At 39.7% G+C, this 25,261-nt stretch overlaps 1 protein-coding gene across 7 annotated transcripts in view; it reads left to right on the top strand.

The window, feature by feature from the left end:
- MBNL2 (muscleblind like splicing regulator 2) overlaps window positions 1–25,261 on the top strand; it is a 161,275-nt gene that overhangs the window by 40,302 nt on the left and 95,712 nt on the right. For all 7 annotated transcript variants that reach the window (XM_004423122.3, XM_014781830.2, XM_014781828.2 and 4 more), the window contains exon 2: window positions 8,122–8,901. In XM_004423122.3, the coding sequence (XP_004423179.1) occupies window positions 8,728–8,901 (174 nt within the window). In that variant the 5' untranslated portion in view covers window positions 8,122–8,727. The remainder of the gene's footprint in view (window positions 1–8,121; window positions 8,902–25,261) is intronic.

Here is a 25,261-nt window from a genome sequence, read left to right as displayed (position 1 = left end):
TTTTATTCTAACAAGAGCGTCTCCTAACTGAATTATAAATGTTTAGATAGAAAACACAGATACAGTGAAAAAACATAATTTGGATACAAATACGTATTGAATATATTATATCTGGCTGTAGTTTCAGGAGTGTATTTAGAAATTTCTCCTCTTCCAATTGGAGATGGGATTTCTTTCTTTTTTTTTTTCTTTTGTGAGGAAGATCAGCTCTGAGCTAATGGAGATGGGATTTCTTTGCCCATTCCTGGAAACTGCAGTGAAAATGGACTGGAAATTTTCACGTGTTAAAATGAGCCCTGGATTTTATGGATTTTTCACTTGTACTTTAAGATACAGGAGAAAAATTTTAGTTGGGACTTTCTCCTTTTATTACTGTTGGCATGAACACTGGCTTATCCGATATACCTTGTGACCTTGGGTGTCCTGGTGTTTTATTTACCTATGGAAATGTATTTGAAAGAATATTCAAAGGAACAAAGTACCATGTAAAACGAAGACATCATTGTTAGCCATGGTTCTTTCCCTGCTTAGAATGAGTGTGTGTTTGGAATTAGTCTTAGAAGAGCATCTATCAAAAGTTTGTCTAAATAATATTCTAGGAAGGACATCATAGAAAGGACTGTTTTACTTTCTTCTACTTATACTTCATTTACTTTACAGAAATTTATAACTTTTAGTGAGTGGAAGTTATTTCCACCTGTCACTTGTGTGCGTGTGTGTGTGTGTACATGCACATAGATGTAAGGTACATAGATGCCCTATCTAATGTTGATAAGAGATACCACATAGAGAGTAGTTATAATATATTCCTAAACATATTTTGGTTGCAGTACATATATTTATGGCTTAGGTATTTTCAGTCCCCTTGATTCCAAACAAAGAAACTGAAGCTCAGAGAGCTTAGGAGACATTACACAGCTATTCAGAATAGGGGAGCAACTAGAACCCTGAGTGGAAAAGTTGGTTCTTACCCCTAAACCATGCAGAAGTTTCAAAGCACTATTTCATTTATATTTTCAATAAATTAAAAAGAAACCAATTTTAAAGTGTCTAGAAAGAAAAATCTTTTTAAGGACAATCACTTTTGCTATTCTCTTCACTCTTATTCTTCAAAAATTCAATTAGGTTGTTTATTTCTTTCACAATGGGATCGTTCTCATTTCTGTATTTTTATTGGTCTGTCGGGCTTCCTATAGGAAGGCCCCAGTCAGGGACCTCTTCTCAGTGGCTGTGATTACAGGGCAGGATTACACCCACTCCTGGAGGTCAAGTGCCTCTCAGCCCCGTACTCCAGTCGGCGGCTCCTCCAGGTCCCTCTCCAGCCCAGGCGTCTGCATGTGATAGGCACAGGATGTGGCCGAGTCATTGATCAAGGGAGAGAGCACACTGAGAGCTATTTTAAATTAAGCTCCCGCAATAGAGGTGGGGATGCTCAGACATCAAGCCACTCACAGGAAGGAAAAATTATTTTTAAAAAATATATCTTAAGAATTTAAAAATCAAAGATAGGAAACAAAGATTCTCAAAATTAGAAATAGGAAACTCAAGGAGACTTAGTTTCTTTATGGTAATTAGATGTATGCAAAATAAAATTAAAGACATCCCGTAAATTACTTAATGGATAATGAATCCTTGACTGTCTGACTCAGAAATCGGTTTGTTCAGCAAGGATCCTTTAATCAGCTCCCTAGGAGGCCGACGCCTGGCAGACAGCTAAAATACCATTGATGACCTAGAGTAAACTGGCGGAGCTGTGTGCTGCAGAACTATTTTCCTTAAGGCGGTCTTAAATTTTGATCAATCTCAGTCTCGGGATCAGACATGATTGATGTTTTTCCCCGTCAAAAGCGCACAACCCAGCTACAAAGTGTCGGCAAGGCGAGGACACCTGGGGTCCACAGCCCGGGCTTGTCTGAGGGGCGTGGAATGAAGGGAGGGCGCCTGGGTTGTAGAGCGAAAGGCCAGGATTCCTAAACTCGCCCTGCTGCCTCACAGAGCGGCTGTCAAAGGACCTGAGCGGCAAATTCTTTTATGCAGTCAAAAGTCACAGCTTTCTGAAAATCTAACACCTAGAAGAGTTTTAAATATAGTTTGAAAAATGAAGTGTCATGTAAGTAAAGACCCTAAAAATAGCTTGGGATTATTTTGTAGAGCTGAATGGCAAGTCCTTTGGCATTTCAGGAAATGCTTCTTCACCCTTGAACTTCAGCCTTGCCTTTGAAGGCGAGTCAAGCAGTCAACCTAGATATTTGTTATACCAGAGCTGTCTGGAGAGCATGGGCACCACAAAGCAGCCCCTCTGTGAAGACTTCTAGCAGTAAGGGACTGAGGACTGAGCTGCTGGTCACCAAGGCCACCAGCCCCCTAAGACAGTCCTCCCTCAGACAAGGGTCCTAGAAACAAAGCCCCATCCACCCCCACCCAAGGCCTGTTTCATCCTGAGCAAACTTGACAGGCTATGAGTTAGTCTACTTTTTTAATTGTCATCGAATGAAGTCTTATCTGGGACAAATCTCTCAGGTGTTTTCTGTTTAGTCTAGTTTTGCTTTGTTTTATTTTTATTTATTTATTTTGTGTGTGAGGAAGATCAGCCCTGAGCTAACATCCATGCTAATCCTCCCCTTTTTGCTGAGGAAGACCGGCTCTGAGCTAACATCTATTGCCAATCCTCCTCCTTTTTTTTTTTTCCCCCAAAGCCCCAGTAGATAGTTGTATGTCATAGTTGCACATCCTTTTAGTTGCTGTATGTGGAACGTGGCCTCAGCATGGCCGGACAAGCGGTGCGTCGGTGCACGCCCGGGATCCGAACCTGGGCCGCCAGTAGCGGAGCACGCGCACTTAACCACTAAGCCATGGGGCCGGCCCCGCTTTGTTTTATTTTTATTGATCAGAAACATAGCCACCGGGAGAAGCCCCTGGCCAGCCCTCCTGCAGTTGTTTCTGTGAGGATGGGTGAAGCCAAGACCCTGTGGTCAACTCAGGGCGGACATCTTCGTTCCCTCAGCAACCCGCAGGATGCCTGGCACGCAGGAGGGCGGCAAGAAATGCTTACACAGTGGTTCTCAAACAGGAGCATGCCTCAGAGTCACACCCTGGAGGGCTCCATAAACACGGATTGTTGAGCCCCACCCCAGGGTTTCTGATTCAGTACCTCTGGGCCGGGGCCTCAGAATCTGCATTTCTAACAAGCTCCCAGGGGCTGCTGCTGCTGGCCCAGGTACTACACTTTAAATATCGCTGGCCCAAGGATTCTGGGTTTTGAAGCTCAAATAATTTATCCCTGGGGCAGCTCCTCACCGTCAAGGCCTACCTGCTTGGCAGCAACAGGGTGAGCCAGTGGCACCCATTGGAATTTTCCTACAGGATAATCCTGAAATTCCCAATTCAGAGCCTTATTCCTTTAGGTTAGACTTTGGACCATATTAAAATGCAAATGTTCGTTGGAGGAGAATCGGGAGTTCATTTGACAAACATTTGTTGAGCATATTCTACACACCAGGCACTGAACTGAACTCTGGGGGTTTGAAAATAATAGACAAAGTCCATTACATAGATAGGGCAAACCCTGCAGGAGCTTATACTGGGGGGAGGCAGTTGGGCAAATCAATATTTACAGTTCTGGAGAATTAAGGAATAATGATATCTACTTTAAAATAATGACCAGGCACTGTTAAAAGATGGACTATAGAGGAGGTATCAGGAGGGGAGTGAAGGGGGTCAGGCGGGAGACCGCTTCAGGGTGATGGGTCAGTGAGGGCTTGCCAGCCCAGAGACTCAGCTGAGCCTTCAAGGGCAAGATCATCTCGCCTGTGTGGAGAGGCTTAGAAAGGCAGAAAGGGGAGAAAACATGAAGTCGCTGAATGCCTGAATAGGACAAGGAAGGGGAATGCCAACGAAGAACCGAGGCCAGAGAAATAACTGGGAATGACTACTTCAAAATTCTGCCTGGGTTCTGCACTGGAAGGAACTAACTGGGGTGGGATAGACTGGAAATAAAACTGAAGCACAAATCAAAAGTGAGAAAATGGAAGCACAGCAAAGCATTGGGAGAAACTTAAACAGAAAGAACCAGAAAATAACATAAGCAGGAGACTCTGCTTCTCAATGCAGCCCAGAAACTTCTGGGAAAGATAAATGGTGCCTTGCACAAATCAGGCCCATGCTGGCATATGTGGGACCTTTTTGAGAATTAGATAAAGGTTCTCTTTCCACACAGACACATTTAACAGAGGCCCCTCTGGGCAGATGAACTAGAAAATGCCTTCCTTTCCTCCTCACTCATCCAGGGCCCTGGGGAATGGAACCAGCGGCTGCATTTCCACCAAGCCCTCAAACCAAGTAGGCTCCTGTCAATGCTCCAGTGTATGCAGGCTACATATCACACCCAGGGTGACTGCTGGGGCCCTAAAAGTGTTTCATTCGCTTCTAGGTTAGTAGCAGCTGGAGGAAGAAAGCAGGCTTCAGGTCTTTGTAGTAACACTGTGGGATTTGTACTTGGGAAAATTCCGTGTGGGTTCCCTTCTGCTGCAAAATAAGGCAGTCTGAGAAATGAGGGATGCTCCAGATAAGTAGCCCCGAGTGCCCCAGGCAGTCAGCTCTTTGATCCCTAAGGCACCGACCTGCTTTCAGAAGCTACTGCTGGAGCAGATCTACCCCAGGCACAATCCTGGTCATTGATGTAGACCTACTGCGGACAGTGAGGAGGGCTGAAAGTGGATTTATTCAATAAATATTTATACAGCAACTCCTCCTTTCCTTACCTTGCACTGGGACAGCACTTTACAAAGTATATTTATGTCTCCTCTGTGATCTGTCCTTCGTGACAGCAACTGTGTAATGTAGGTAGGAACTATTATCAACATTTTACAGATGAAGAAACTGGATCTCAGAGAAATTGACTTACCCAAGGTCGTATGAAGGGAGCTTGGCAAAACAAGAACTAGAAGCTGGCTCTTAGGAAGGGTACTTTCCACCGTTTCAGAAAGTGCTGTATTGGCTGATACAAGAAACGCAAAAGCCCCTAGGATAGTGTCATCAATAGAAATATGTCAGCGACATATAATTCTGAATTTTGAGGGGCTAAAAAGAAGCAAGTGAGCTTAATTTTAATAATAATATTTAATCCAATTTGTTAAAAATATTATCTGTTCACCAGTAGTAAATATGAAACAATGTTAATCAGATATTTTCACATTATTTTTTTCATACTAAGTCTTTAAAATCAGTGTGTATTTCACACAGAGCACATCTCGGTTAGGATGCTGCATTTTCATTGGAAATACTTCATCTATATTTAGATTTCATAAAGTTTATAACTGAAAAGTAGATTCATGTATTCAAGTCGATCCAAGCATACTTTAAAAGTTTTCCAATAAGTAAATTGAGGATCAGTTTTTAAGTTAAATTTACATTAATTAAGAATAAGTAAAATTTTTAAATTTAATTCCTCAGTGGCACTAGCCACAATTCAAATGCTCAACAGCCACATGTGACTAGTGGCTTCTGCATTGGAAAGTGAAGTCCTAACACACAGCCCTTCCTCCCAGGAGCCTGCAGTCTGGTAGATCCAGTATGGAATTTGGTCTATGTATTAGCATAGTTTAGTCTTGTCCCTTGATAATCATGTTAAAAGTTGGTCTTCTCCATCCTTACCCATCATTGCCCATCTCCTTTGGTGGCCTCCCCTAACCTAATTCAAATCTGCTCTCTCTTCCTCATTCCCACAGCTGCTTGCCTGTACCCACTCCAGAAGATGGAGATTGTGATGACCCAAGGGAGGCAGCGTCTTTGATAATAGTAGCTCTTTAACTTTTAGGATAGAAACAGAGTACAAGCTGGGGGAAAGAGTGGGTTCATGAGAGGTTAGGATAGCAATATATTTAGGTTCAATATGATGCATCTTCTTTTCCTTCTGGAACATCTTTGACTTACACAAGACTCTGGCCATCAGAAAGCTTGGCTCCTCATCTTTTAAAAGCAAGTTCATTTTGATAGAGTCTGACCATCTAAATTCTGGTTGGATTTTCATAGTAACCAGAAATGGCAATCTGCTTCTCCCAGGAGAAAAAAAACTCTTCCTATCTAAAAGTATAAGCAAAAGCATACCCCACTCCCTGGCCGGGGTTGAGAGCATTGTTTCCTGTATGGTTTTTAGGAATAATTGTGTAATTATTCATTTGCCGTCTATGCATAAATACATGTTTGCCCGTTTCTTTTCCTACACGTGGAGCCTTGGCAACGACTGTGCTGCCTTTGAGGATGAGCGTCTCCTGCATCTTGCTGTCCTATAACCCTATCAGACCGTGGACCATAGGACTCAGGGACTGTATGATATATTTTGAAAATATGAACTAGATGTGTCCAACCTATCGTTTTAAATCTCATTATAATAAGTGCCTCAGCTCTACTGAATACACCAGCAGAAATGTTTCCTTGTCCCTTGCTTCTCTCATCCTTTGTTCTCCATGGGGGTTGGAGGTGGGGGTTGAGGTAATGAGGGGGCAGGTCCAGGCTGGTCTGTGAAATCTGACCCAGAGTAAATTTGGTTATTAAACTCGTCTTCTTACACTCCCTAAGTTCAGCTAGTTGATGTTAGCTGCTGGGAACACAAAGCTGCCAAACAGACAAGCAGGAGCCTGCCTGTCCCCTCAAATATTTTACAATTGGAGTTAGGTATGTGTCATAGCTTTCAAGGTTGCCAATTTCCTTAAATGCACATACAATTATAACTCATTCAAACACTTCCACTAACAAGTGAAAGAAGTATTGAGATGAAGTAGCATTTCCCAATAGTCTCCAGAGATGTCCTGCTAAATAAATGTTCCACGATCAGATAAGCCTGAGCGAGGCCATTGCTTCTCTTCCCCCGTTAGAGACTCAACTCAAGGCCAAAAAATGCCCTATTTCAAGGAAACCTGTTGAGCTTGGCTTACCTGAAGTTAACTAAACTTTATTGATTCGGGGACCTACTTTTTCAGGGAACACTTGTGAACCACTCAAGAATTATTGCTCTCTGAACTTATTTGGTACATGCCAATTTTAAATAATCTACTTCCATTCTCCATTAACATTCTCAGTTATAAATTTTTTAGAAGGACATCAAGGCTAAGCAAGTATCTAAGGTAGCTTGTTGCATATACAATTTATGAAAATGATCAACTTCTGGTATTTAGTCCTTTCTTCATACTTGACCCAATAATGTTAAATTTTTAACATTTTAATAATTTCATAATTCTTGAAAATATTAAAAGAAACTAATATGCTGATTTTAGAAATCTGAATTTATTAATTATATTTTTGCTGTAGATATGTGATTTAACTCCAGTATTCCATACAACAGGACATTTTTAGGTTGTGACTCCATTAAAAGCCAAACTGAACTAAACTAAAACTAACTTGCGTTCATTCATTTAGTCAGTGAGTCAATCATCAGTTAAATCAGTCAATACATATTTTTATAGGACTAATAGCCATGAACTAGGGCACTAGAGATATGGAAATGAAATATACAAATAGTCCTTACCCTCTGAGTGCTTACAGTGTAGAGGGTCGAGGGGAATACTATCATTAAGTAAGTAACAACAGTAGAGAAAAAGTATGAGAGACCTAAGAATAAATATCAGGAGGCTTCTACCTATCCATCTCTAAGTTCAAATCCCTGTAAACTAGAAAGGATGTAAAGAATAAGGAGCCCACATTTCATCCAAAATGACATATCCTTATTACATAGGAGAGATACATCCCAAATAATTGTTTATAGCATTTCCAACAATGAAATCAATGGTCTAAATGTGAAATTAATTGGAAACCGCAGTTCTAATACACTGTTTTGGCGATTAAGCACATTAGATTGAATTGTTTCAGAATGCCTAATTATTGTGACTGCCACACTCATCTGTTTGAGTCATTCCTAACTTTTGGACTGCTGCCTAGATCATTTCTGCAATCCAGTTGCAGTTTCGTCCTCTCTCTCTTTTTTAAATGCATAACTTTCCTCGCTATACTTAAATTCAAAGCTCTAAACTGCACTTTGGCAAATTCTAGATAAGAGCTAAATAGTTTATTAAAGTGTTGATTCCATTGAGTTTGGATGTAAGTTGATATTTTATTTGTGTTTTGCAGGTTCATGATTTAAAAGTGCCTGTGTGAAGTCACTTTTGCTGGAAACTGTAGCCCAGGAGAACTTGTCGTGTTCAAATCTTGCTTTTCTGTCAAATACACCGTTACCCTGACCTTACGAGTGGATGAAGATACCTCAATTGTCTGACTTTGCCAACTGCTTGATTTCAGAATTTTAAAAGGTGGAAGGAAAAAGAAATCCTGCTAAGATCTGAACATCTAAGTGGCTTATTTTCCATCATCATCAATAGCTGTGAGCATCAGAACTAAATCTTCTCCCAAGGAGTGCCATGATCTTGAAGTCACTTTATTAAAAACAGTTGTATCTGCAAAACAGTCAAGAGACTGGGACGTTTACAGCCAGAGATGACACTGAGCATGCTTTTATTGCGGCCCTCAGTCTTCAAGTGGGGCATATTGATTGATGAGTGACTGCCCGCTGATCAATTCTCTCCTTACTCTGTTTCCTGGATTGGACTTCATTAAGTAATTTATCACTTACCTTCAGACTTACATGTGGGATTTTTCACAGTAGCTTTGGAATCATTGGAACTTGGATTGATTTCATCATTTAACAGAAACTAATAGAATCCAAATTACTTTGTCATCATGGCTTTGAATGTTGCCCCAGTCAGAGATACAAAATGGCTGACATTGGAAGTCTGCAGACAGTTCCAAAGAGGAACGTGTTCACGCTCCGATGAGGAATGCAAATTTGCTCACCCCCCAAAAAGTTGCCAGGTTGAAAATGGAAGAGTAATTGCCTGCTTTGATTCCCTAAAGGTAAGATAATGCATCTTATATGTCATGTCAATGCCACATTGGACTTTCAAAGGAAATGTTTTTCATTATACTTGTCCAGAAGTTTAACAATTGTTTTTAGATTCTGTTGTCTTGTTTGTGGTGACTATTGGGAGATTTTCACTCAAATTTTTTCCTATCGGACATATATAAATTTTTTACAGATTCATGTTTGAATTAAAAATACATGATGGTGTATTTTTGTTCTGGTGTGACATTCATGTACCCAAGAGTTTTAAATCAAAGTCTGGCTTGTGACAACTGAAGATAAATATTTTATTAACGTTTGATCTTCTGGAGGTTATATAAAGGTGAAGAAATTGAGTGTGTCGCTTTTATGTGCCAGTTACTCTGATGCCCCTTTCGAAGAATTTTCTACTGTATGGCTCTCTTTCTTGACTAAGGGCTGCCTAAAATACTTCTTAATAGATTTTTCATTCTGTTTGACAATTTCTCATGGCTAACAGAAATTACTGAGTGCACAATACTCCTTGAGAACCTACTATGTATAAGTCAACACATAACACATCACAGAAGAAATGAATGTGATTCGACAGTATCCTTGATGAGCTCACTGTCTGGTGTGAATCAGCAAACAACTATAATGCAAGACAGAAAGAGACATGTGCCTTAAGGGAGGACTGGAGAGAAGATTTCTGTGGGGGTCCATAGAAGGGAGAGCTGGGGTCCAACTGACTGTTTCAAGAAATGTTTTGGAAGCTGTGGCACCTGGGTTGTATACTGAGTTGGGTGGAGTTGGATTTGAAGAAATGGGGGGATTATAATGAAAGATCTAACTGAAGAAAATGGGGGTGACTTAGCTCATAATTCTTTGAGGTTTATTTTGCCCTGAAATTATGGATTCTGTGAATCCCAGGTTGTCTGGGACAGTCCTAACATCATCAGGATATTGTTTTCAATGGAGATAAGTAAGAATCATAACTAAAAAAGAGCTTAACATTTACATCTCTGCAAAACTTGGTATAAATAAGCTTACCAAACACTAAAAAAAAAAAAAAAGTTGACCCATGCTCTTGATATATGATTTGGGAAATCAAAGTGCTGTGAGTTTACAAAATAGTGACCTTAGCGTATTCTTGGGTATTAAAGGGACTGGGTATGTTTTTTGGAAAAATTTCATCTTAAAGTAAAAAATTATGTCTTATAAGCCTTATAAGTCAAAATTGAAATATAAGACTTTAAATCATATATTTAAGTATATCTTAAAAGGAAAATTTGTCTATACACTGAAAGCAGAAGAATTCGTCTATAGCCCAACAGAAGTCTTTTAAAGGCTAAAATTTGAAAAATTAAATATGCTATTTACCTCAGTAACTACCTCTATTTTATTCCTTTTTTCTCATAGAAAGTTTATTAGATAAGACTTTAAAATTATGAATCGTTTTGTCTACACAGAAATGAATAGATAGGTAAATCACAATTTATATAAACTATAACAGTATAAGCACATTTTTATGTTAGTATTTATTTTGCTTTTAGTCAAAAAAGTAAACTAAGTATGTAGTTGCTTCTATGACTGTCACCAAGGGAAGGATTCACTATAAAAAGCAGTGTAGATTAAAAACTAGATCATAAGAACTTCAAGATATGGAAACAGGTCAGAGAAGAGAAATTCATTTTCCAGGTCATCCTCAATTCCTTCATTTTATTAATCCAAGCCTTCTTTGGTTGGATATTTACTATTAAACCAACATTTTAGCAAGTTTCTTAAAACTTTCAATTCTTTCTAGTTAGGAAAATATGCCTGACCTGTTAAGACGAAGTATTTCTTGAATATCAACAGGACAACAACTCCCAGATCCTTACAATTCATTACCTCGCTGTGGATTCACCAGAACCACAATTGTTTGAGGATTCCAACCCACAGAAAAAGAATCAAGGACGGTTATGTTTAGTATAAAAACAGGAACCAAGCCCTGAGAATGTTGAGCACAGTTCAAATGAAAGGGAGCTTTACAAATCATCATCAGAAGCGTCAAGTAGGGCCATTTTCAAATGTTGAAGCATAGTTATATATTGCCTCAAATTATCAGTTGCCTTTTAAAATTGTAAATTTGAAGTTATTTAATTTGAGTGTGATGTTACATATTTTTTAAGTTGTCAAACTGTAAAGAATGTGAAAAGAGACCACGGGCATAGGAGTAAGACAGACTCGAGTCTGAATACCTGCTCAACCACTTCCCAGCCTTGGGTGGGTCATTTATCACTTCTTAGCTTTGTTGTCTCATCAGTAAAATGAGGATATGCACTAGCGAAATTGGCTAAGTATGCACAGTGCCCAGCACCATGCTGGCACATTCACCTTGCAGGGTGGTTAGGAGGATTATGAGTCCTAAGGGACTGGTAAATAAAAGGTACTCAAAAATAGTAGCGAAAAAGAAAAATTATGGTGATGATAGTAATGAAGGTATTTACTGTATTTCACTTAATATATTAAAAAAGACAGTGTTGCTTAGTGGAACAAGCCTGCATCAGAGAGAGGGCAAGCATTTGAAGTCAGACAGGCCAGGGCTTGAACAAACTCCGACTGGGACACGGGCTAGCTATATCATTTGAGACGAGTTATTTTACCTCCTTGACTTCAGTTTCCTCTTATTTAAAATTGATATAATAATTTCTACTTCATAAGGTTACTGCAAAGACTAACTGGCCTAAGATATGCCAGATGCCCAGCTCAGGGCCAGATGTGGAAGGGACTAGCAATGTTGCTTTCTTTCCCTTCATAATAAAGTATCACAGTAAAGATATTGATTTTGATGGCTGGCTTTACAGGCAAGATGTGTCCACCTCTTAAAGCGTTCAACTCTTGATGTGTCCAAACTCTTAAAAATCTAATGTGTGAGTGATAATACCTCAGTGACGCAATAGTCATGACATTAAAGGAAATCAAGTTTGAGGCCGCCGACATGATTTTTGTTGTGGTTATTTATCACAAGATATCTTCTGCAATACTGTAGGGTATTGTTATTCACAAAAATAGGTAAAAGGAATCTGTGTTGGCCTATCAATATAGAGACAAGTCAGTTGTGAGCCGGAGATATTCCTTTTTTTGTTTTTGTTATGAGTGATTTATATACGTGAGTAAATTTCCATAAATACATACTGAGAAATTTGTGTGTGTTTGGAAAAGAGATTTGCCAGAGGTGTTTGGAAAGACAGTTGTACGTATATAAATACTTTTATAAAAGACGTTTCAGAAAATATAGCAGAGTTCTTACAGTGATGTTTGTATTTTATTCACAACTGTTACTTTGTTGCAGTTTACATGAAACACTACTGGGCATGCAAGCATTTGTGATTTTTTTTTTGTTACAGTATATTATGAAAAATGTAATAGATTAAATATTTCCCAAAAGGCCAGAACATTCCAGGACACTGTGTTCCACAAGTTAGGTTAACTTGACAAAATGCAAATTGCTTCGTGAGCAAGTAACTTCCCTGTAGCAAATGCCTTGACCAAGTTAACCCATCACTACCCTTTTATAATCCCTAGAACAGTTTCCCTCACAGTTGAGATGTTTGAGATTTTTCTTTTCAGATTCTTTTTCCTATAACTGATAAGAATTAATCTAGATTATTTTGCAAGATGAAACATCCGGAAAGGAATAAATGAATTAGTTTTCACACTTATTGAGACTAAAGGTTTTGGCATTTACCACCATCAAATATTTAATATATTTGCTTAAATATTTGAATTCAAACTCAGCTTAGAACAGGAAACAATTTTTAAAATCATATTGCTGGGGCCAGCCCGGTGGCGTAGAGGTTAAATTCACACATTCCACTTCAGTGGCCTGGGGTTCATCGGTTCCGATCCTGGGCACAGACCTACTCACCGCTCATCAGACCATGCTGAGGTGGCATCTCACATAGAACAGCTACAACTCGACAACTACGATACACAACTACGTCCCGGGGCTTTGGGGAGAAAAAAAAGAGGAAGATTGGCAACAGATGTTCTGCAGGGCCAATCTCCCCGCCCCCCCCAAAAAAATTCTACTGCTTTCAACTTAAAAAAAAAATCATATTGCTAATTTTGACAAAAAAAAAAAACACACTCCTAGAGTATTTGGGGAAATTTGTTTAGACCTTACATAACCTTTCATAACAAAATTAATTCAAAGACAGTGTGATTCTTTTAACACCTAAGTCAGATGATGTCTCTCCTCTATTCAAGGCTTCCAGTGGCTTCCCATCTCACCCAGAGTAAAGATCAATCCTTACAAAAGCAATGTAGGCCCTGGGAGATCTGCTTCCCACCCCGCTCACCTGACTTCAGTCCTACCGCTGTCCTCTCATCCAGCGCTCTCCAGCCACCCGCCCCTTTGCTGTCCCCTGAATGCGCCAAGCAGGCTTCTGCCTTAGCGTGTTTGCACTTGCCCTTTGCTCTGCCTGGAATAGTCTTGCCTCAGTTATATGAACAGCTTGTTCCCTCGTCCCCTTCAGGCTTCTGACCCAAAATACCCACAACGAAGCCTTTCTGCCAACCTTGTTTCAAATAGTAATTCCCTCATTGCTGGCATCCCATTTCCTCACTATCTTGCTCTACTGTTCTCCCTAGCACGTATCACCATCTGATAAACTATTGACTCATTTGGTTTTTGTTCATTATCTGTCTCCCTCCTCTACTTTGCTAGAATGTAAGCTCCGTGTAGATGGCATCGTGCCTTTTTTGATCACTGTTGTTTCCCCAGAGGCTAGAACAGTGTCTCATACACAGTAGATGCTCAATAAGTATTTGTTGAATGGCAGAGCATGTTTATCAGGAAAGTATTCAAGCCTCTTAGACAGGGCTGCCACATATGGCTGTACAGGGGCGCACTAGGGGTGCATTTCTCATCATAGTCTATGTGATCAGCACCCCCCTGGAGCTGTGCAGTGCACAACCTGTGCAGCCATATGCTATGGCCGTATTCTCAAAATCCCAATAGATTTCAAAATCAGGGAGCTCTGTGCAGGAATCGGAGACACAGGTGTGTCTCTGGAAGTATAATGCAACATTAGAAAATTAACGAGTAAATTATTTCATTTTCTTTGAAGCTTTATATGAAGCAGAAAATACTTTTTATTACTCTCCTATTCTTTCTAAATTTCAAAAATGTAAAAAAGTAGATTCTGCTGATTTACCTGTGGGATGCTGGCTATAAGTTGACTGATGGCAAATAAAATTTTAGTCTCAATATTTATGGATGAAAATTCTAAAAGTAACAGTGGTAGCTATGTGACCCTTTTGGACAGTTCTTAAAAACATATCAAAAAGGGTATCAGAATATGTCATTGGCCTTCACCTTACCTTCATGTTCTTGAAATGCCACTGGGAACTTAGATAGAAGTTAATTCTTTGCAGAAATTGCTTGAATGTTTTCTAAGTTATATGCCTAATTTTGGGCTGATTCTAAAATATAAGCTCAGACAATTGTTTTGTTATCAAGGGAAATCTCTGTAGTCATATAGAGCCTACTATCTGCCAGGTATTTTTCATGCATTATCTATTCTTTCAACAACTGTAAGGTAAATATTATTCAATAAACCATTATAGATGTGGATACAGGCTCAAAAATGTAGGTAACTCACGTGTATCTTATAAATAGTGGAGAAGGGGCCTGATCCCATGTCAGTGTGACTCCAAAGCTTGCATCGTCCCTTCCCTCCTCGTAACTCCTCTCACAGAATAAATCATTGATGTAATTAATTCTAAAACTCCTAATAGCTTTATAATATTCATGTTTAACAAATTTAGCATATCGAAGTTTAAAAAACATTCTAAAATAGAAGGCCCCAGGAGTAAACCTATTTAGCTACTAGAAAATTAAATATTTATAAAGAAACTGTGAGAGAAAGCCAGGCACATGTTGTATTTATTTTTGTTTGTATCTGTATACAATTATACCATCACTTACTAGGTCTTGGTAACAAAAATGGGTTTGGTCCAAGATGTTGGGGTGTGTGTGTATGCCCATATGATTCTGAAACATAGGATTTCAGACATTATGATGTGACAAAGTGCAGGACGAGTTCGGACTTTAAGGATTCTTGGACCCACCAAATGTACTTTCTGCATAAGAGATCCATTTCCCTATCATCAGATTTCTGCCCTCCCGGATAAATCAACCACTTCCCCTTCGTGCACTCCCTCGGCACTATTCAGACCTCCATATAACAGTTTACTCCTCTAAGTACACGTCCCAGTACAAGCCTATAAGCTTTCCAAAAATAGGATTGTGTCTTATCCATCTTCCTGCCCCAGCACCTAGCGTGGCATCTGGCACATAGCAGAAATGCAATAACAACCATTCAAAGAATGCATAAATTAACAAAAGAATCCCCACAGCTTTTCAAAAGGGACTTATTGATGATCATCAGTGAACTTCAGATCCAAAACTTTTCTGTATGACTGTTCACCATTTTCTTTAACACCTCGGTTTCATTTTGCAAGCCTAGTCAGCTTCTCCTTAGAGTGCTCTCCTGCTATTTTCTCCATGGTGTGCTCCTAATTCTTTTACCGCTCTAACTTTCCTTCCTGTTTTACTTCTAATGCCACCTCCTCCTCCCCTTGCTCCCTAATGTGGATGCTCTCCAAGACTCAGAGTTGATCTTTCCTAGCTCAGGTTCAGTGATCGGTTCTGAAAGCATATCTGCACTCATGTATTCGATTCCCACCTCTGTGCCAATCAATCCCAATTCTGGGTGTGTGCCCTTTCCTTGCCAACTCTGTGGCTCCAAATGCCTACTGAACTCCCTATATGAGTGGTTCATTGTCACCTGAAGTTCAACACATTTAAATCCAAATTCTTCATCCTGTCTCCTCCCCAAGCCATCATCCTCCTCCATCCCTATACCTTGTTCCCCAGGCACAAAACCTTAATTTGATCCTGACCACCATGCCAAGGACTCAGGATTTTTTTCTTCTTGTTCTGGTTGTAGAGAAGTATAACATCTTTAAGAATTAATCAAAACTATGGAATCTTTACCCAGAAAAGTGGCCATACTTACAAAGACTGTTGCAAACAATCTCAAGATCTGAAGGGTTTCGTGTTGGCCTCTAAAAACTATCTATGGACTGTAAGTCAAGAAACTCTCATCTATCAAGAAGTCTGACACATTAAAGTGGGCACAAGAAGACCAGAGGGTCACTAAAGATACTTTTGGTTATTTCCCAAATTTGCCTAGAGCCAAGATTAGTGTCAAATTCTTCCTGATACTCAGGATATTCTATGCTAGGGAAGGATATACTTTTAACTTCTAGGACAAGAGGAGGGCCGTTACTCCCTGTCTAAGAGTAGGTAGAATCCGTTTCAATCCCTTTAGTGAGCAAACGAATGAGGATTCTCAAGCAATGTGGCATCTGCCTACATGTCTTACTTAGGGATAGCACATATGTGGCATTTATCGGAGATGCCACTTTCCTGGGAACACAGCATCCACCAGCGAGACACCTACATTCTGACCCAGTTTAAAATTAAGAGTTAGACAACATAATCTCTGTATTAGTTTCCTAGGGCTGTCGTAACAAATTACCACAGACCAAGTAGCTTAAAACAATAGAAATTTATCCTCTCCCAGTTCTGGGGGCTGGAAGTCCTATCAAAGTGTAGGCAGGACCATGCCCCCTCTTCCAGTATCTGGTACTCATGTGTTCCTTAGATTGTGGTTGCATAACTCCAGTCTCTGCCTCCAGCTTCACGTCTGTCTTCTTGTGTGTCTCTCTTCACATCGTCTTCCTCCTGTTTGACTCTGTGTCTGAATTTCCCTTTCTTACAAGGACACCAGTTATATCAGGTTAGAGGCCCACCCTTCTCCATATGACCTCATCTTAACTTATTACATCTGCAATGACCCTATTTCCAACTTAAGTCACATTCTGAGGGACAGGGGGTTAAGACTTTAATATATCTTTGGGGGGGACACAATTCAAGCATAACAATAATATATAAACCTAGAAAACATCAGAAATTGAACGCTGTAGTCTAATTCAATGAGCCCAAATTGGGTTTCAGAATCCATCTCTACACCCTGCCCTGAATACCCACTATCCATCACTGGAGTTGGCAAGAGAGAGGAGGCTTAAAAAACTCCAGCTTTGGTACTGAGTAGAAGAAGGAATGATGATAAACTGGTATTCTATGATTACGATATTCTGTAATCATGTTAAACTTAACTTACATGTTAAACCATGTAAGTATTGATAAAAATAATTCACAGAGAAAAATGGCAAAACTTGTTTTCTCTAAAAGACTAATAGAGTGACATATCAATTTTAACTTTAATTATATTCTTTAATAATGACATTTGTTTAGTATTCACTTTGCCTTGGGCAGTGATGCTAACTTTTGTTAGTCTGTGTAGCAGTTCTTATGAAATCACTTCTCACCAAAGCTTAAGGAGAAAGAAACATTTATCATGATAAAGGATTTGTTTAATATTCTATTTTTCTAAAAACGGAAATAGCATTTTGTCAGTACCTTTCTTCTTTCATTCAAACTTTTGTTTTTATTTTAGGATGTTTTTAATACAATGACAAACTAGGAAGCAAAGGTTTAAAGTAACAGCCATGGCCTGAGAATCCATTTCTGAGCCTTGGCTTTCCTGCATATAATCTTATATCATTTCACCTCTCTGGGCTCCAGGTGCCTCATCAGTAAATAGTCATTCATTCGTTCATTCATTCATTCCCTTTTTTTGTGTGTGAGGAAGACTAGCCCTAAGCTAATATCCGATGCCAATCTTCCTCTTTTTGCCGAGGAAGATTGGCCCTGGGCTAACATCTGTGCCCATCTATCCCTACTTTATATGGGCAGCCGCCACAGCATGGCTTGACAAGCAGTGCCTGGGTGCGTGCCTTGGATCCGAACCTGCGAACCCTGGGCCGCCGCAGCCAAGCGCTAGCACTTAACTGCTGCACCACCAGGCGGCCCCTCATTCATTCCCTTTTTAACTAAACAAGAGGTGAAAACTCAACATCTGCAGGAACCAGCAAGTAGTATGAATGAGTGACTCAGCACTCACTGCTGGGGAGACGCAGGAATCACCGGAAACTACAGGAAATTAACTGAAGAGCACATAACCCCTCTAAGATGGCAGCTGCCACCAAGCCACAAACAGCTGTTGCCTGCCTTGTGAGAATCCTGGGGATTTTTTTTTAAAAAACCAGAGATATGAATTTTGATGTGAAGTTTCCCAATTTCTAAATCTTGGTAGCCAATCAAAATATTTTTAAACTCTGAAGTTCAAACAAAACACATCTACAGGATGGATTCAGCCTGTAGACTGCTGCATTTAATCTTTGAAATAAACGAATAAACAAATATTCATCATGCAACAGGTGCTACTGAACACTGGGAACAGAACAGCATACACAGCTTCTTCCGTCAATAGAGATAATTGAGGGCAGAGTGAATTTATACACTGCTCTTAATCATCCTTGAAAGACTTTATTCACATAGCTTTTGTGATTCACTCTCTGGTTTTCCCCTTGCCTCACTGGCCACTCCTTCTTGAATCTTCCTTCTCCTCTCGCCCTCCAAATGCTGGCATCTCTCCAGGCTTGGTCCTGGAACCCCTCTACATCTGCTCACACCCACAGTGGACGCCTTCCTCTTTTTATAACTCACCAAGCGTGTTCTTCCCTCAGAGGCTTTGTACTTTTTGGCCCAGCTACCAGAGAACTGGACGCCCTAGATGACCTCATCCAACCCAGTGGCTGTAAACATTTTCTATATGTTGAATATTTCTTAATTTCTCTCTCTAGCCTTGATTTCTCCCCTGAACTCTAGACTCGTGTATTCAATTGCCTACCTGACATCTCTACCTGGATATCTAAGTGACATCTTAAATTTAGTACATCCGCCAGTAAGTTCTTGATTCCTCCTTCAACCTACTGTTCCCATGGTACAATTCATTCAGTTGATCAAATAAAACATCTTGAAACCCGGCTTGAATCTTCTCTTATCATAACCACTATATCCAATCTATGGGTAAATTCTATGCTCTCTGTCTTCAAAAGATGTCCTAAATCTGAGCACTTCTCAGTACTTCTACCATGACCACCCAGGCCCAAACCACCATCCACCATCATGTCTCATTTGGACTCATAATAGCCTACAGTAGCCCTCACTTTTGCCACTCCCTACTTTAGCAGACACAGTGACCTGTGAGTCATGTCACTCTTTTGCTCAAAACCTTCCAAGAGCTGTCCATTTCATTTATGAAATCCAAAGTCCTTAAGGCCCCACGTGATCTGGCCCCCTGCTGCATTTCTGGCCTCACGGGTCAACCACATCCCCCCCTCACCACTGTGCTCCTATCACACTGGCCTCCTTGCTCTTCAGGGCCTTTGCACGGGCGGTTCCCTCCACCTGGAATGTTCTTCTCCCAGGTAACTGCAAGCCTCAGTTCTTCACTTTAGCCTGGACTTCGCTTAAATGTCACATCTATCCACAAGGCAACCTCAGAACTTATCCTTAAGGGATGTTATCTATCTACATGTCTCTTCCTTGTCTGTCTCCACTGCTAAAAGATAAAGCTGTAAGGCAGGGATCTCATTGCTCTATTCCTGTACCTGGCAGCTGCTGGGTGCTCAATCATATTTGCAAGTGCATAAATATATCCTTAAATCCTACACTTTTAAATATCTCTGCTTCAACAAAATTCAAATCACTCTTCTGCCTACCTATTGTTCAATTTTTTTCTGTTAACAGACAGAAAAAAAACCCCTCATAGTTAAAGGCTTTGTACAAATAAGCTCTTTGATTTACAACCCAAAAGATGTCTCTGGGTCATGTTCATGTTTTTGGCTACACTGATAGGCAGGTCACATGGAGACTTGCCCACAAGAGTCAGCTAAGAGCTATTAAAATTTATGGAATGGCTTCTTGGGCCACTGTGGCCTGCTCAATAGTTCCCAAAAGCCTAGCCATAGACTGATGCTAATATTAGACAACATTTTCATTAGTCTGCTATAAAATAAGAACAATGAAATACATTTACTTTTTTGGTTTGGTTTTGTTTCTATTGTGGTAAAAACATTTAACATGAGATCTACCTTCTTAAATTTTTAAATGTACAATATAGCATTGTTATCTATAGGCACAATATTGTATAGCAGATCTCTAGAACTTATCTTGCATAACTGGAACTGTATGAAATACATTTTTTTATGAAGGTAAATTGTTTGAATTTAAAGGTTGCTTTTTTATTCTGAGATTGTTTCCTTCTTATTTTTTCTGATTATCATAATGTTCCCTTCTTTTCTAAATGATTGTCTTAATAGATGAGTGTTGTCCCTTTTTCCTTACTGTCCCTACTCAGAAAAAGTGGGCAACCCTATGTCAATTTCCCATTATTCTTATGAAGTATTACTCCTCCATAAAATTCAAAAGTAGGGACCTACCTGTCGACACTGTTTGGCCTGAAGTCCTCACCATCAGACTCACTCCTTTGAGTCATACACACAGGAAAGGCTTTTTCATTAGAAACTCACTGTTTAGTCCACATGTTACCTGAGAGGACCCTAGAAGTTCCTCAGGCCTTTTTTAGTTAGCAAATGAGGACAGCTTGATCCATCAAAGAAGCTAATTATCATTTTGGGGCTAGGGGGAGAGCCTGACCAGAGACTTTGAGACCTAGAACATGTTTGTTTCAGTGTACAGGAGCAAGTCCCCAGGAAGCCGAAGGCATTCAGTGCCAGGGTCTACCATGGCAGGGGGCTCACCCTGAGGCTGGGGAGATCAGGGTTGTTCTAGGGGAGCTTCACCAATGATGAACTTCACTTATTTTACAATTTCCCTGTGAACTGACCTGCTAATACCAAATAGCATATTCTTTCCACTTGGTTTGTCTCAATTTCCTTTGGCTCAAAGATTATAGTCTAGTGTGTATGACTCTTTCTCAGCACTGTTCTGACCAAGAAGGATAAAAGTGATAGTCAGAGGACAAATACTCCCCCTGAGCCCCCCTCTTTGGGATTCAAGGAGTGAGTGGATGTTGACATATCTATTTGCAATCAACCTTACCTAGCCATCCTGCCTGACCAACCAGCATTTTGGGGCTATGACTGATGAGACCATTTTCTTATGACTGAGGTCGTATACTCATAATGAATATTAAGCCCTTAGAAGACGAGATATTGCCAGGAGGAAAAGGAAAGGAAAATGACTCAGAGGCTTTAACCTAGTTAAAGCAAAACAAAATGACTAGATTCAACTTCAGGCATATTTATATTTCATTTAGATTACTATCATACTACTGGAGCATTTCATATTCTTAAAAAATTATTGCTTATAATTTTTGACTGAACAAGTGATATAAATACTAAGGTAACATTAGTAATCAATCTTAATATAAAAACTTACTCGTGGAAAAGTAGAATACAGTACATATAGGCTTTTTAAAAATGCCCGTCTGGTCCACATCTCAAATCTCATTTGGAAGAATATTTCAAGTGCTCCTAGCCCTTAGTAAAATCATTAATAATGACACTAAAGATATCATTTCCACACCTGCCATGAAACTAAGCACTGACCCAGATGCTCAGGATCTAAAATTAATCAGCAGCAGTCTCATTTGAGCAATTTAATTCACATTGCTTCTCTTCTATTCCCATCGGGCACTCGGTTGTTAACAGGAACTGTGATATCTGGAAAATATTGGCATAGCAGAATTCTTAACGAAGAATTCTAGTAGATCCAGACGTTCTGAGTAGTATATCAAGCTGAGGAGAAAGAAATTTCATTTCCCAGAGAACTTCAATATCTTCATTCATTTACTTATTCTACAAATAGTCATTGAGCCACCACTAGGTACCAAGTACTGTGCTTGGTGCCTAAACCAGACACCAAACAGGAACCTTGTTCTCATGGAACTCACAGTCAAGTGGAGGAAACAACAACAACAGGAGAAAAGTAAACAAACTAATCAAATAATCACAGTTTACCAAGACTGCTGTTCATTCACCAAATACTGAGTGCCCACAGAGTGACAGGCAGTGGGCCAGGCTCTGGCAATACAGCATGTTATACAAGCAGACAGGTTTCTTGACCTCATGGGGTTTTCATTCTTTTGGAAGTGACAGGAAACAAACGGGTAGAAACAGCCCCCCTCCCTCAAAAAAATTAGTTATTTGCAAGCTGTGAGAAGTGCTAAAAAGGAAATAGACAAGCTACTTGGATAGAAAACAATGCGGTTGGGGAAGAATTTACCCAAATGGTCACCTGGGATGCTTTCTCCAAGGAGTTGCTTCCTGAGCAGAGACCTGAAGGACAGGATGAGAGGGAGGCAGCCGTGTGAAGAGGAAGAGCTTCCCCAGACACAGGGGAAAGAGAGCTCTAAAGCCTGGAGGTAAAAGCACATGGCCGATTTCTGGAAACAAGAGGCCACGGTGACTTGAGCATGATCAATCAGTCAGGAGGAGAGGGGCCTGAGACAATAGCTAAGAGAGCAACTAGTGTAGGAGTTTGAATTTTATACTCACTACTAAGATTTAAGCATGAGGATGACGTACTCCCATGTGCCTTGTGAGAAGGCCCCTCTGCCTGGAGGAGTTGCAGGAGGAGGCCGGGCCAGGAGATCCGTTTGGGAGTCTTTGCATCGTCCAATTATTGCCAAGAGATAGAGAGGAAAGAGTAGATTTAAATTATATTTTGGCAGTAGAATTAACAGGAAAGATGCATCATGACAGGTTGTTAAAAGGACCAATTAATACGCATCCTACCCCATTTGTTCCTTCTCTTCATGGCACCTGGAACTGATTGTTTGAAGGGAAACTTCCCCTTTCCATCTAAGGGTGCTTTTCTCCTGGCCCTGTTTACCTTGATGCTCGTTTTATTCTTAATGTTCTCTAAGGCTGTTCTCTCTGTGGTCACTCAGGAGCTGAGTGTAAACCAGAGCTCCCGGCAGAACTTGGTTTATTATCTGGGCAGACGTGCAGCTCCGTAAAATCAGACTGCTTATATAGAAAATCCTTCTTTATTTATTTATTTTTTTATATAATCATTCGTTTAATGCTCATATATAAAACATTTATAAAAACTGACCTCCTAAATTCCACGTTAGATATCTCAAAATTTCCAAATTAATTGTATCATAATATATTCTTTTTTTTTTTTAATTTTTTGTTTATTGCAGTAACATTGGTTTATAACATTGTAAAAATTTCAGGTGTACATCATTGTACTTCTATTTCTGCATAGATTACATCATGTTCACCACCAAAATACTAATTACAACCCATCACCACACACATGTACCGAATTATCCCTTTCACCCTCCTCCCTCCCCCCTTCCCCTCTGGTAAACACAAATCCAATCTCTGTCCCTATGTGTTTGTTTATTGTTGTTATTATCTACTACTTAATGAAGGAAATCATGTGGTATTTGACCTTCTCCCTCTGACTTATTTCACTTTGCATTATACCCTCAATGTCCATCCATGATGTCACAAATGGCTGGATTTCATCGTTTCTTATGGCTGAGTAGTATTCCATTGTGTATATATACCACAGCTTCTTTATCCATTCGTCCCTTGATGGGCACTTAGGTTGCTTCCAAGTCTTGGCTATTGTGAATAACGCTGCAATGAACACATGGGTGCATGTACCTTTACAAATTGGTGTTTTCAAGTTTTTTGGATAAATACCCAGCAGTGGGATGGCTGGATCATATGGTAGTTCTATCCTTGATTTTTTGAGGAATCTCCATACTGTTTTCCATAGTGGCTGCACCAGTTTGCACTCCCACCAGCAGTGTATGAGAGTTCCCTTCTCTCCACATCCTCTCCAACACATGTTGTTTCCTGTCTTGTTAATTACAGCCATTCTGACGGGCGTCAGGTGATATCTCATTGTAGTTTTGATTTGCATTTCCCTGATAGTTAGTGATTTTGAACATCTTTTCATGTGTCTGTTGGCCATCTGTATATCTTCTTTGGAGAAATGTCTGTTCAGGTCCTTTGCCCATTTTTTAATTGGGTTGGTAGTTTTTTTATTGGTAAGATGCATGAGTTCTTTATATATTTTGGAGATTAAGCCCTTATCAGAAGTATGGTTTGCAAATATCTTCTCCCAATTGTTAGGTTGTCTTTTCGTTTTGTTGATGGTTTCCTTTGCTGTGCAGAAGCTTTTTAGTTTGATGTAGTCCCATTTGTTTATTTTTTCTATTGTTTCTCTTGCCCGGTCAGACGTGGTGTTTGAGAAGATGTTGCTAAGACTGATGTCGAAGAGCGTACTGCCTATGTTTTCTTCTAGAACTTTCACAGTTTCAGGTCTTACATTCAAGTCTTTAATCCATTTGGAGTTAATTTTTGTGTATGGTGTAAGGTAAGGGTCTACTTTCATTTTTTTGCATATGGCTATCCAGTTTTCCCAACACCATTTGTTGAAGAGACTTTCTTTTCCCCATTGTATGTTCTTGGCTCCTTTGTCAAAGATTAGCTGTCCATAGATGTGTGGGTTTATTTCTGGGCTTTCAATTCTATTCCATTGATCTGTGTGTCTGTTTTTGTGCCAGTACCATGCTGTTTTGGTGACTACAGCTTTGTAGTATATTTTGAAATCAGGGAGTGTGATACCTCCAGCTTTGTTCTTTTTTCTCAGGATTCCTTTAGCTATTCGGGGTCTTTTGTTGTTCCATATAAATTTTAGGATTCTTTGTTCTATTTCTGTGAAAAATGTTGTTGGAACTTTGATAGGGATTGCATTGAATCTATAGATGGCTTTAGGAAGTATGGACATCTTAACTATGTTAATTCTTCCAATCCAAGAGCACGGAATATCTTTCCATTTCTTTGTGTCTTCTTCGATTTCTTTCAGAAACGTTTTATAGTTTTCGGTGTACAGATCTTTCACCTCTTTGGTTAAGTTTATTCCTAGGTATTTTATTCTTTTTGTTGCAATTGTAAATGGGATGGTATTCTTAATTTCTCTTTCTGCTACTTCGTTGTTAGTGTACAGAAATGCAACTGATTTTTGTATGTTGATTTTGTATCCTGCAACTTTACCATATTCGTTTATTACTTCTAAAAGTTTTCTGGTGGATTCTTTAGGGTTTTCTATATATAAAATCATGTCATCTGCAAATAGTGACAGTTTCACTTCTTCCTTTCCAATTTGGATCCCTTTTATTTCTTTCTCTTGCCTGATTGCTCTGGCTACGACTTCCAGTACTATGTTAAATAGGAGTGGTGACAGTGGGCATCCTTGTCTGGTTCCTGTTCTTAGAGGGATGGCTTTCAGTTTTTCACCATTGAGGATGATATTAGCTGTGGGTTTCTCATATATGGTCTTTATTATGTTGAGGTACATTCCTTCTATACCCATTTTATTCAGAG

This window comes from Ceratotherium simum, chromosome 10, assembly GCF_057802395.1.
Source record: "Ceratotherium simum simum isolate JZ-2026a chromosome 10, ASM5780239v1, whole genome shotgun sequence".
In the NCBI taxonomy this organism is placed as follows: domain Eukaryota; kingdom Metazoa; phylum Chordata; class Mammalia; order Perissodactyla; family Rhinocerotidae; genus Ceratotherium; species Ceratotherium simum.
The sequence above is the reverse complement of the archived record's forward strand: the minus strand, read 5'-3'. Positions and strand labels throughout refer to the sequence as shown.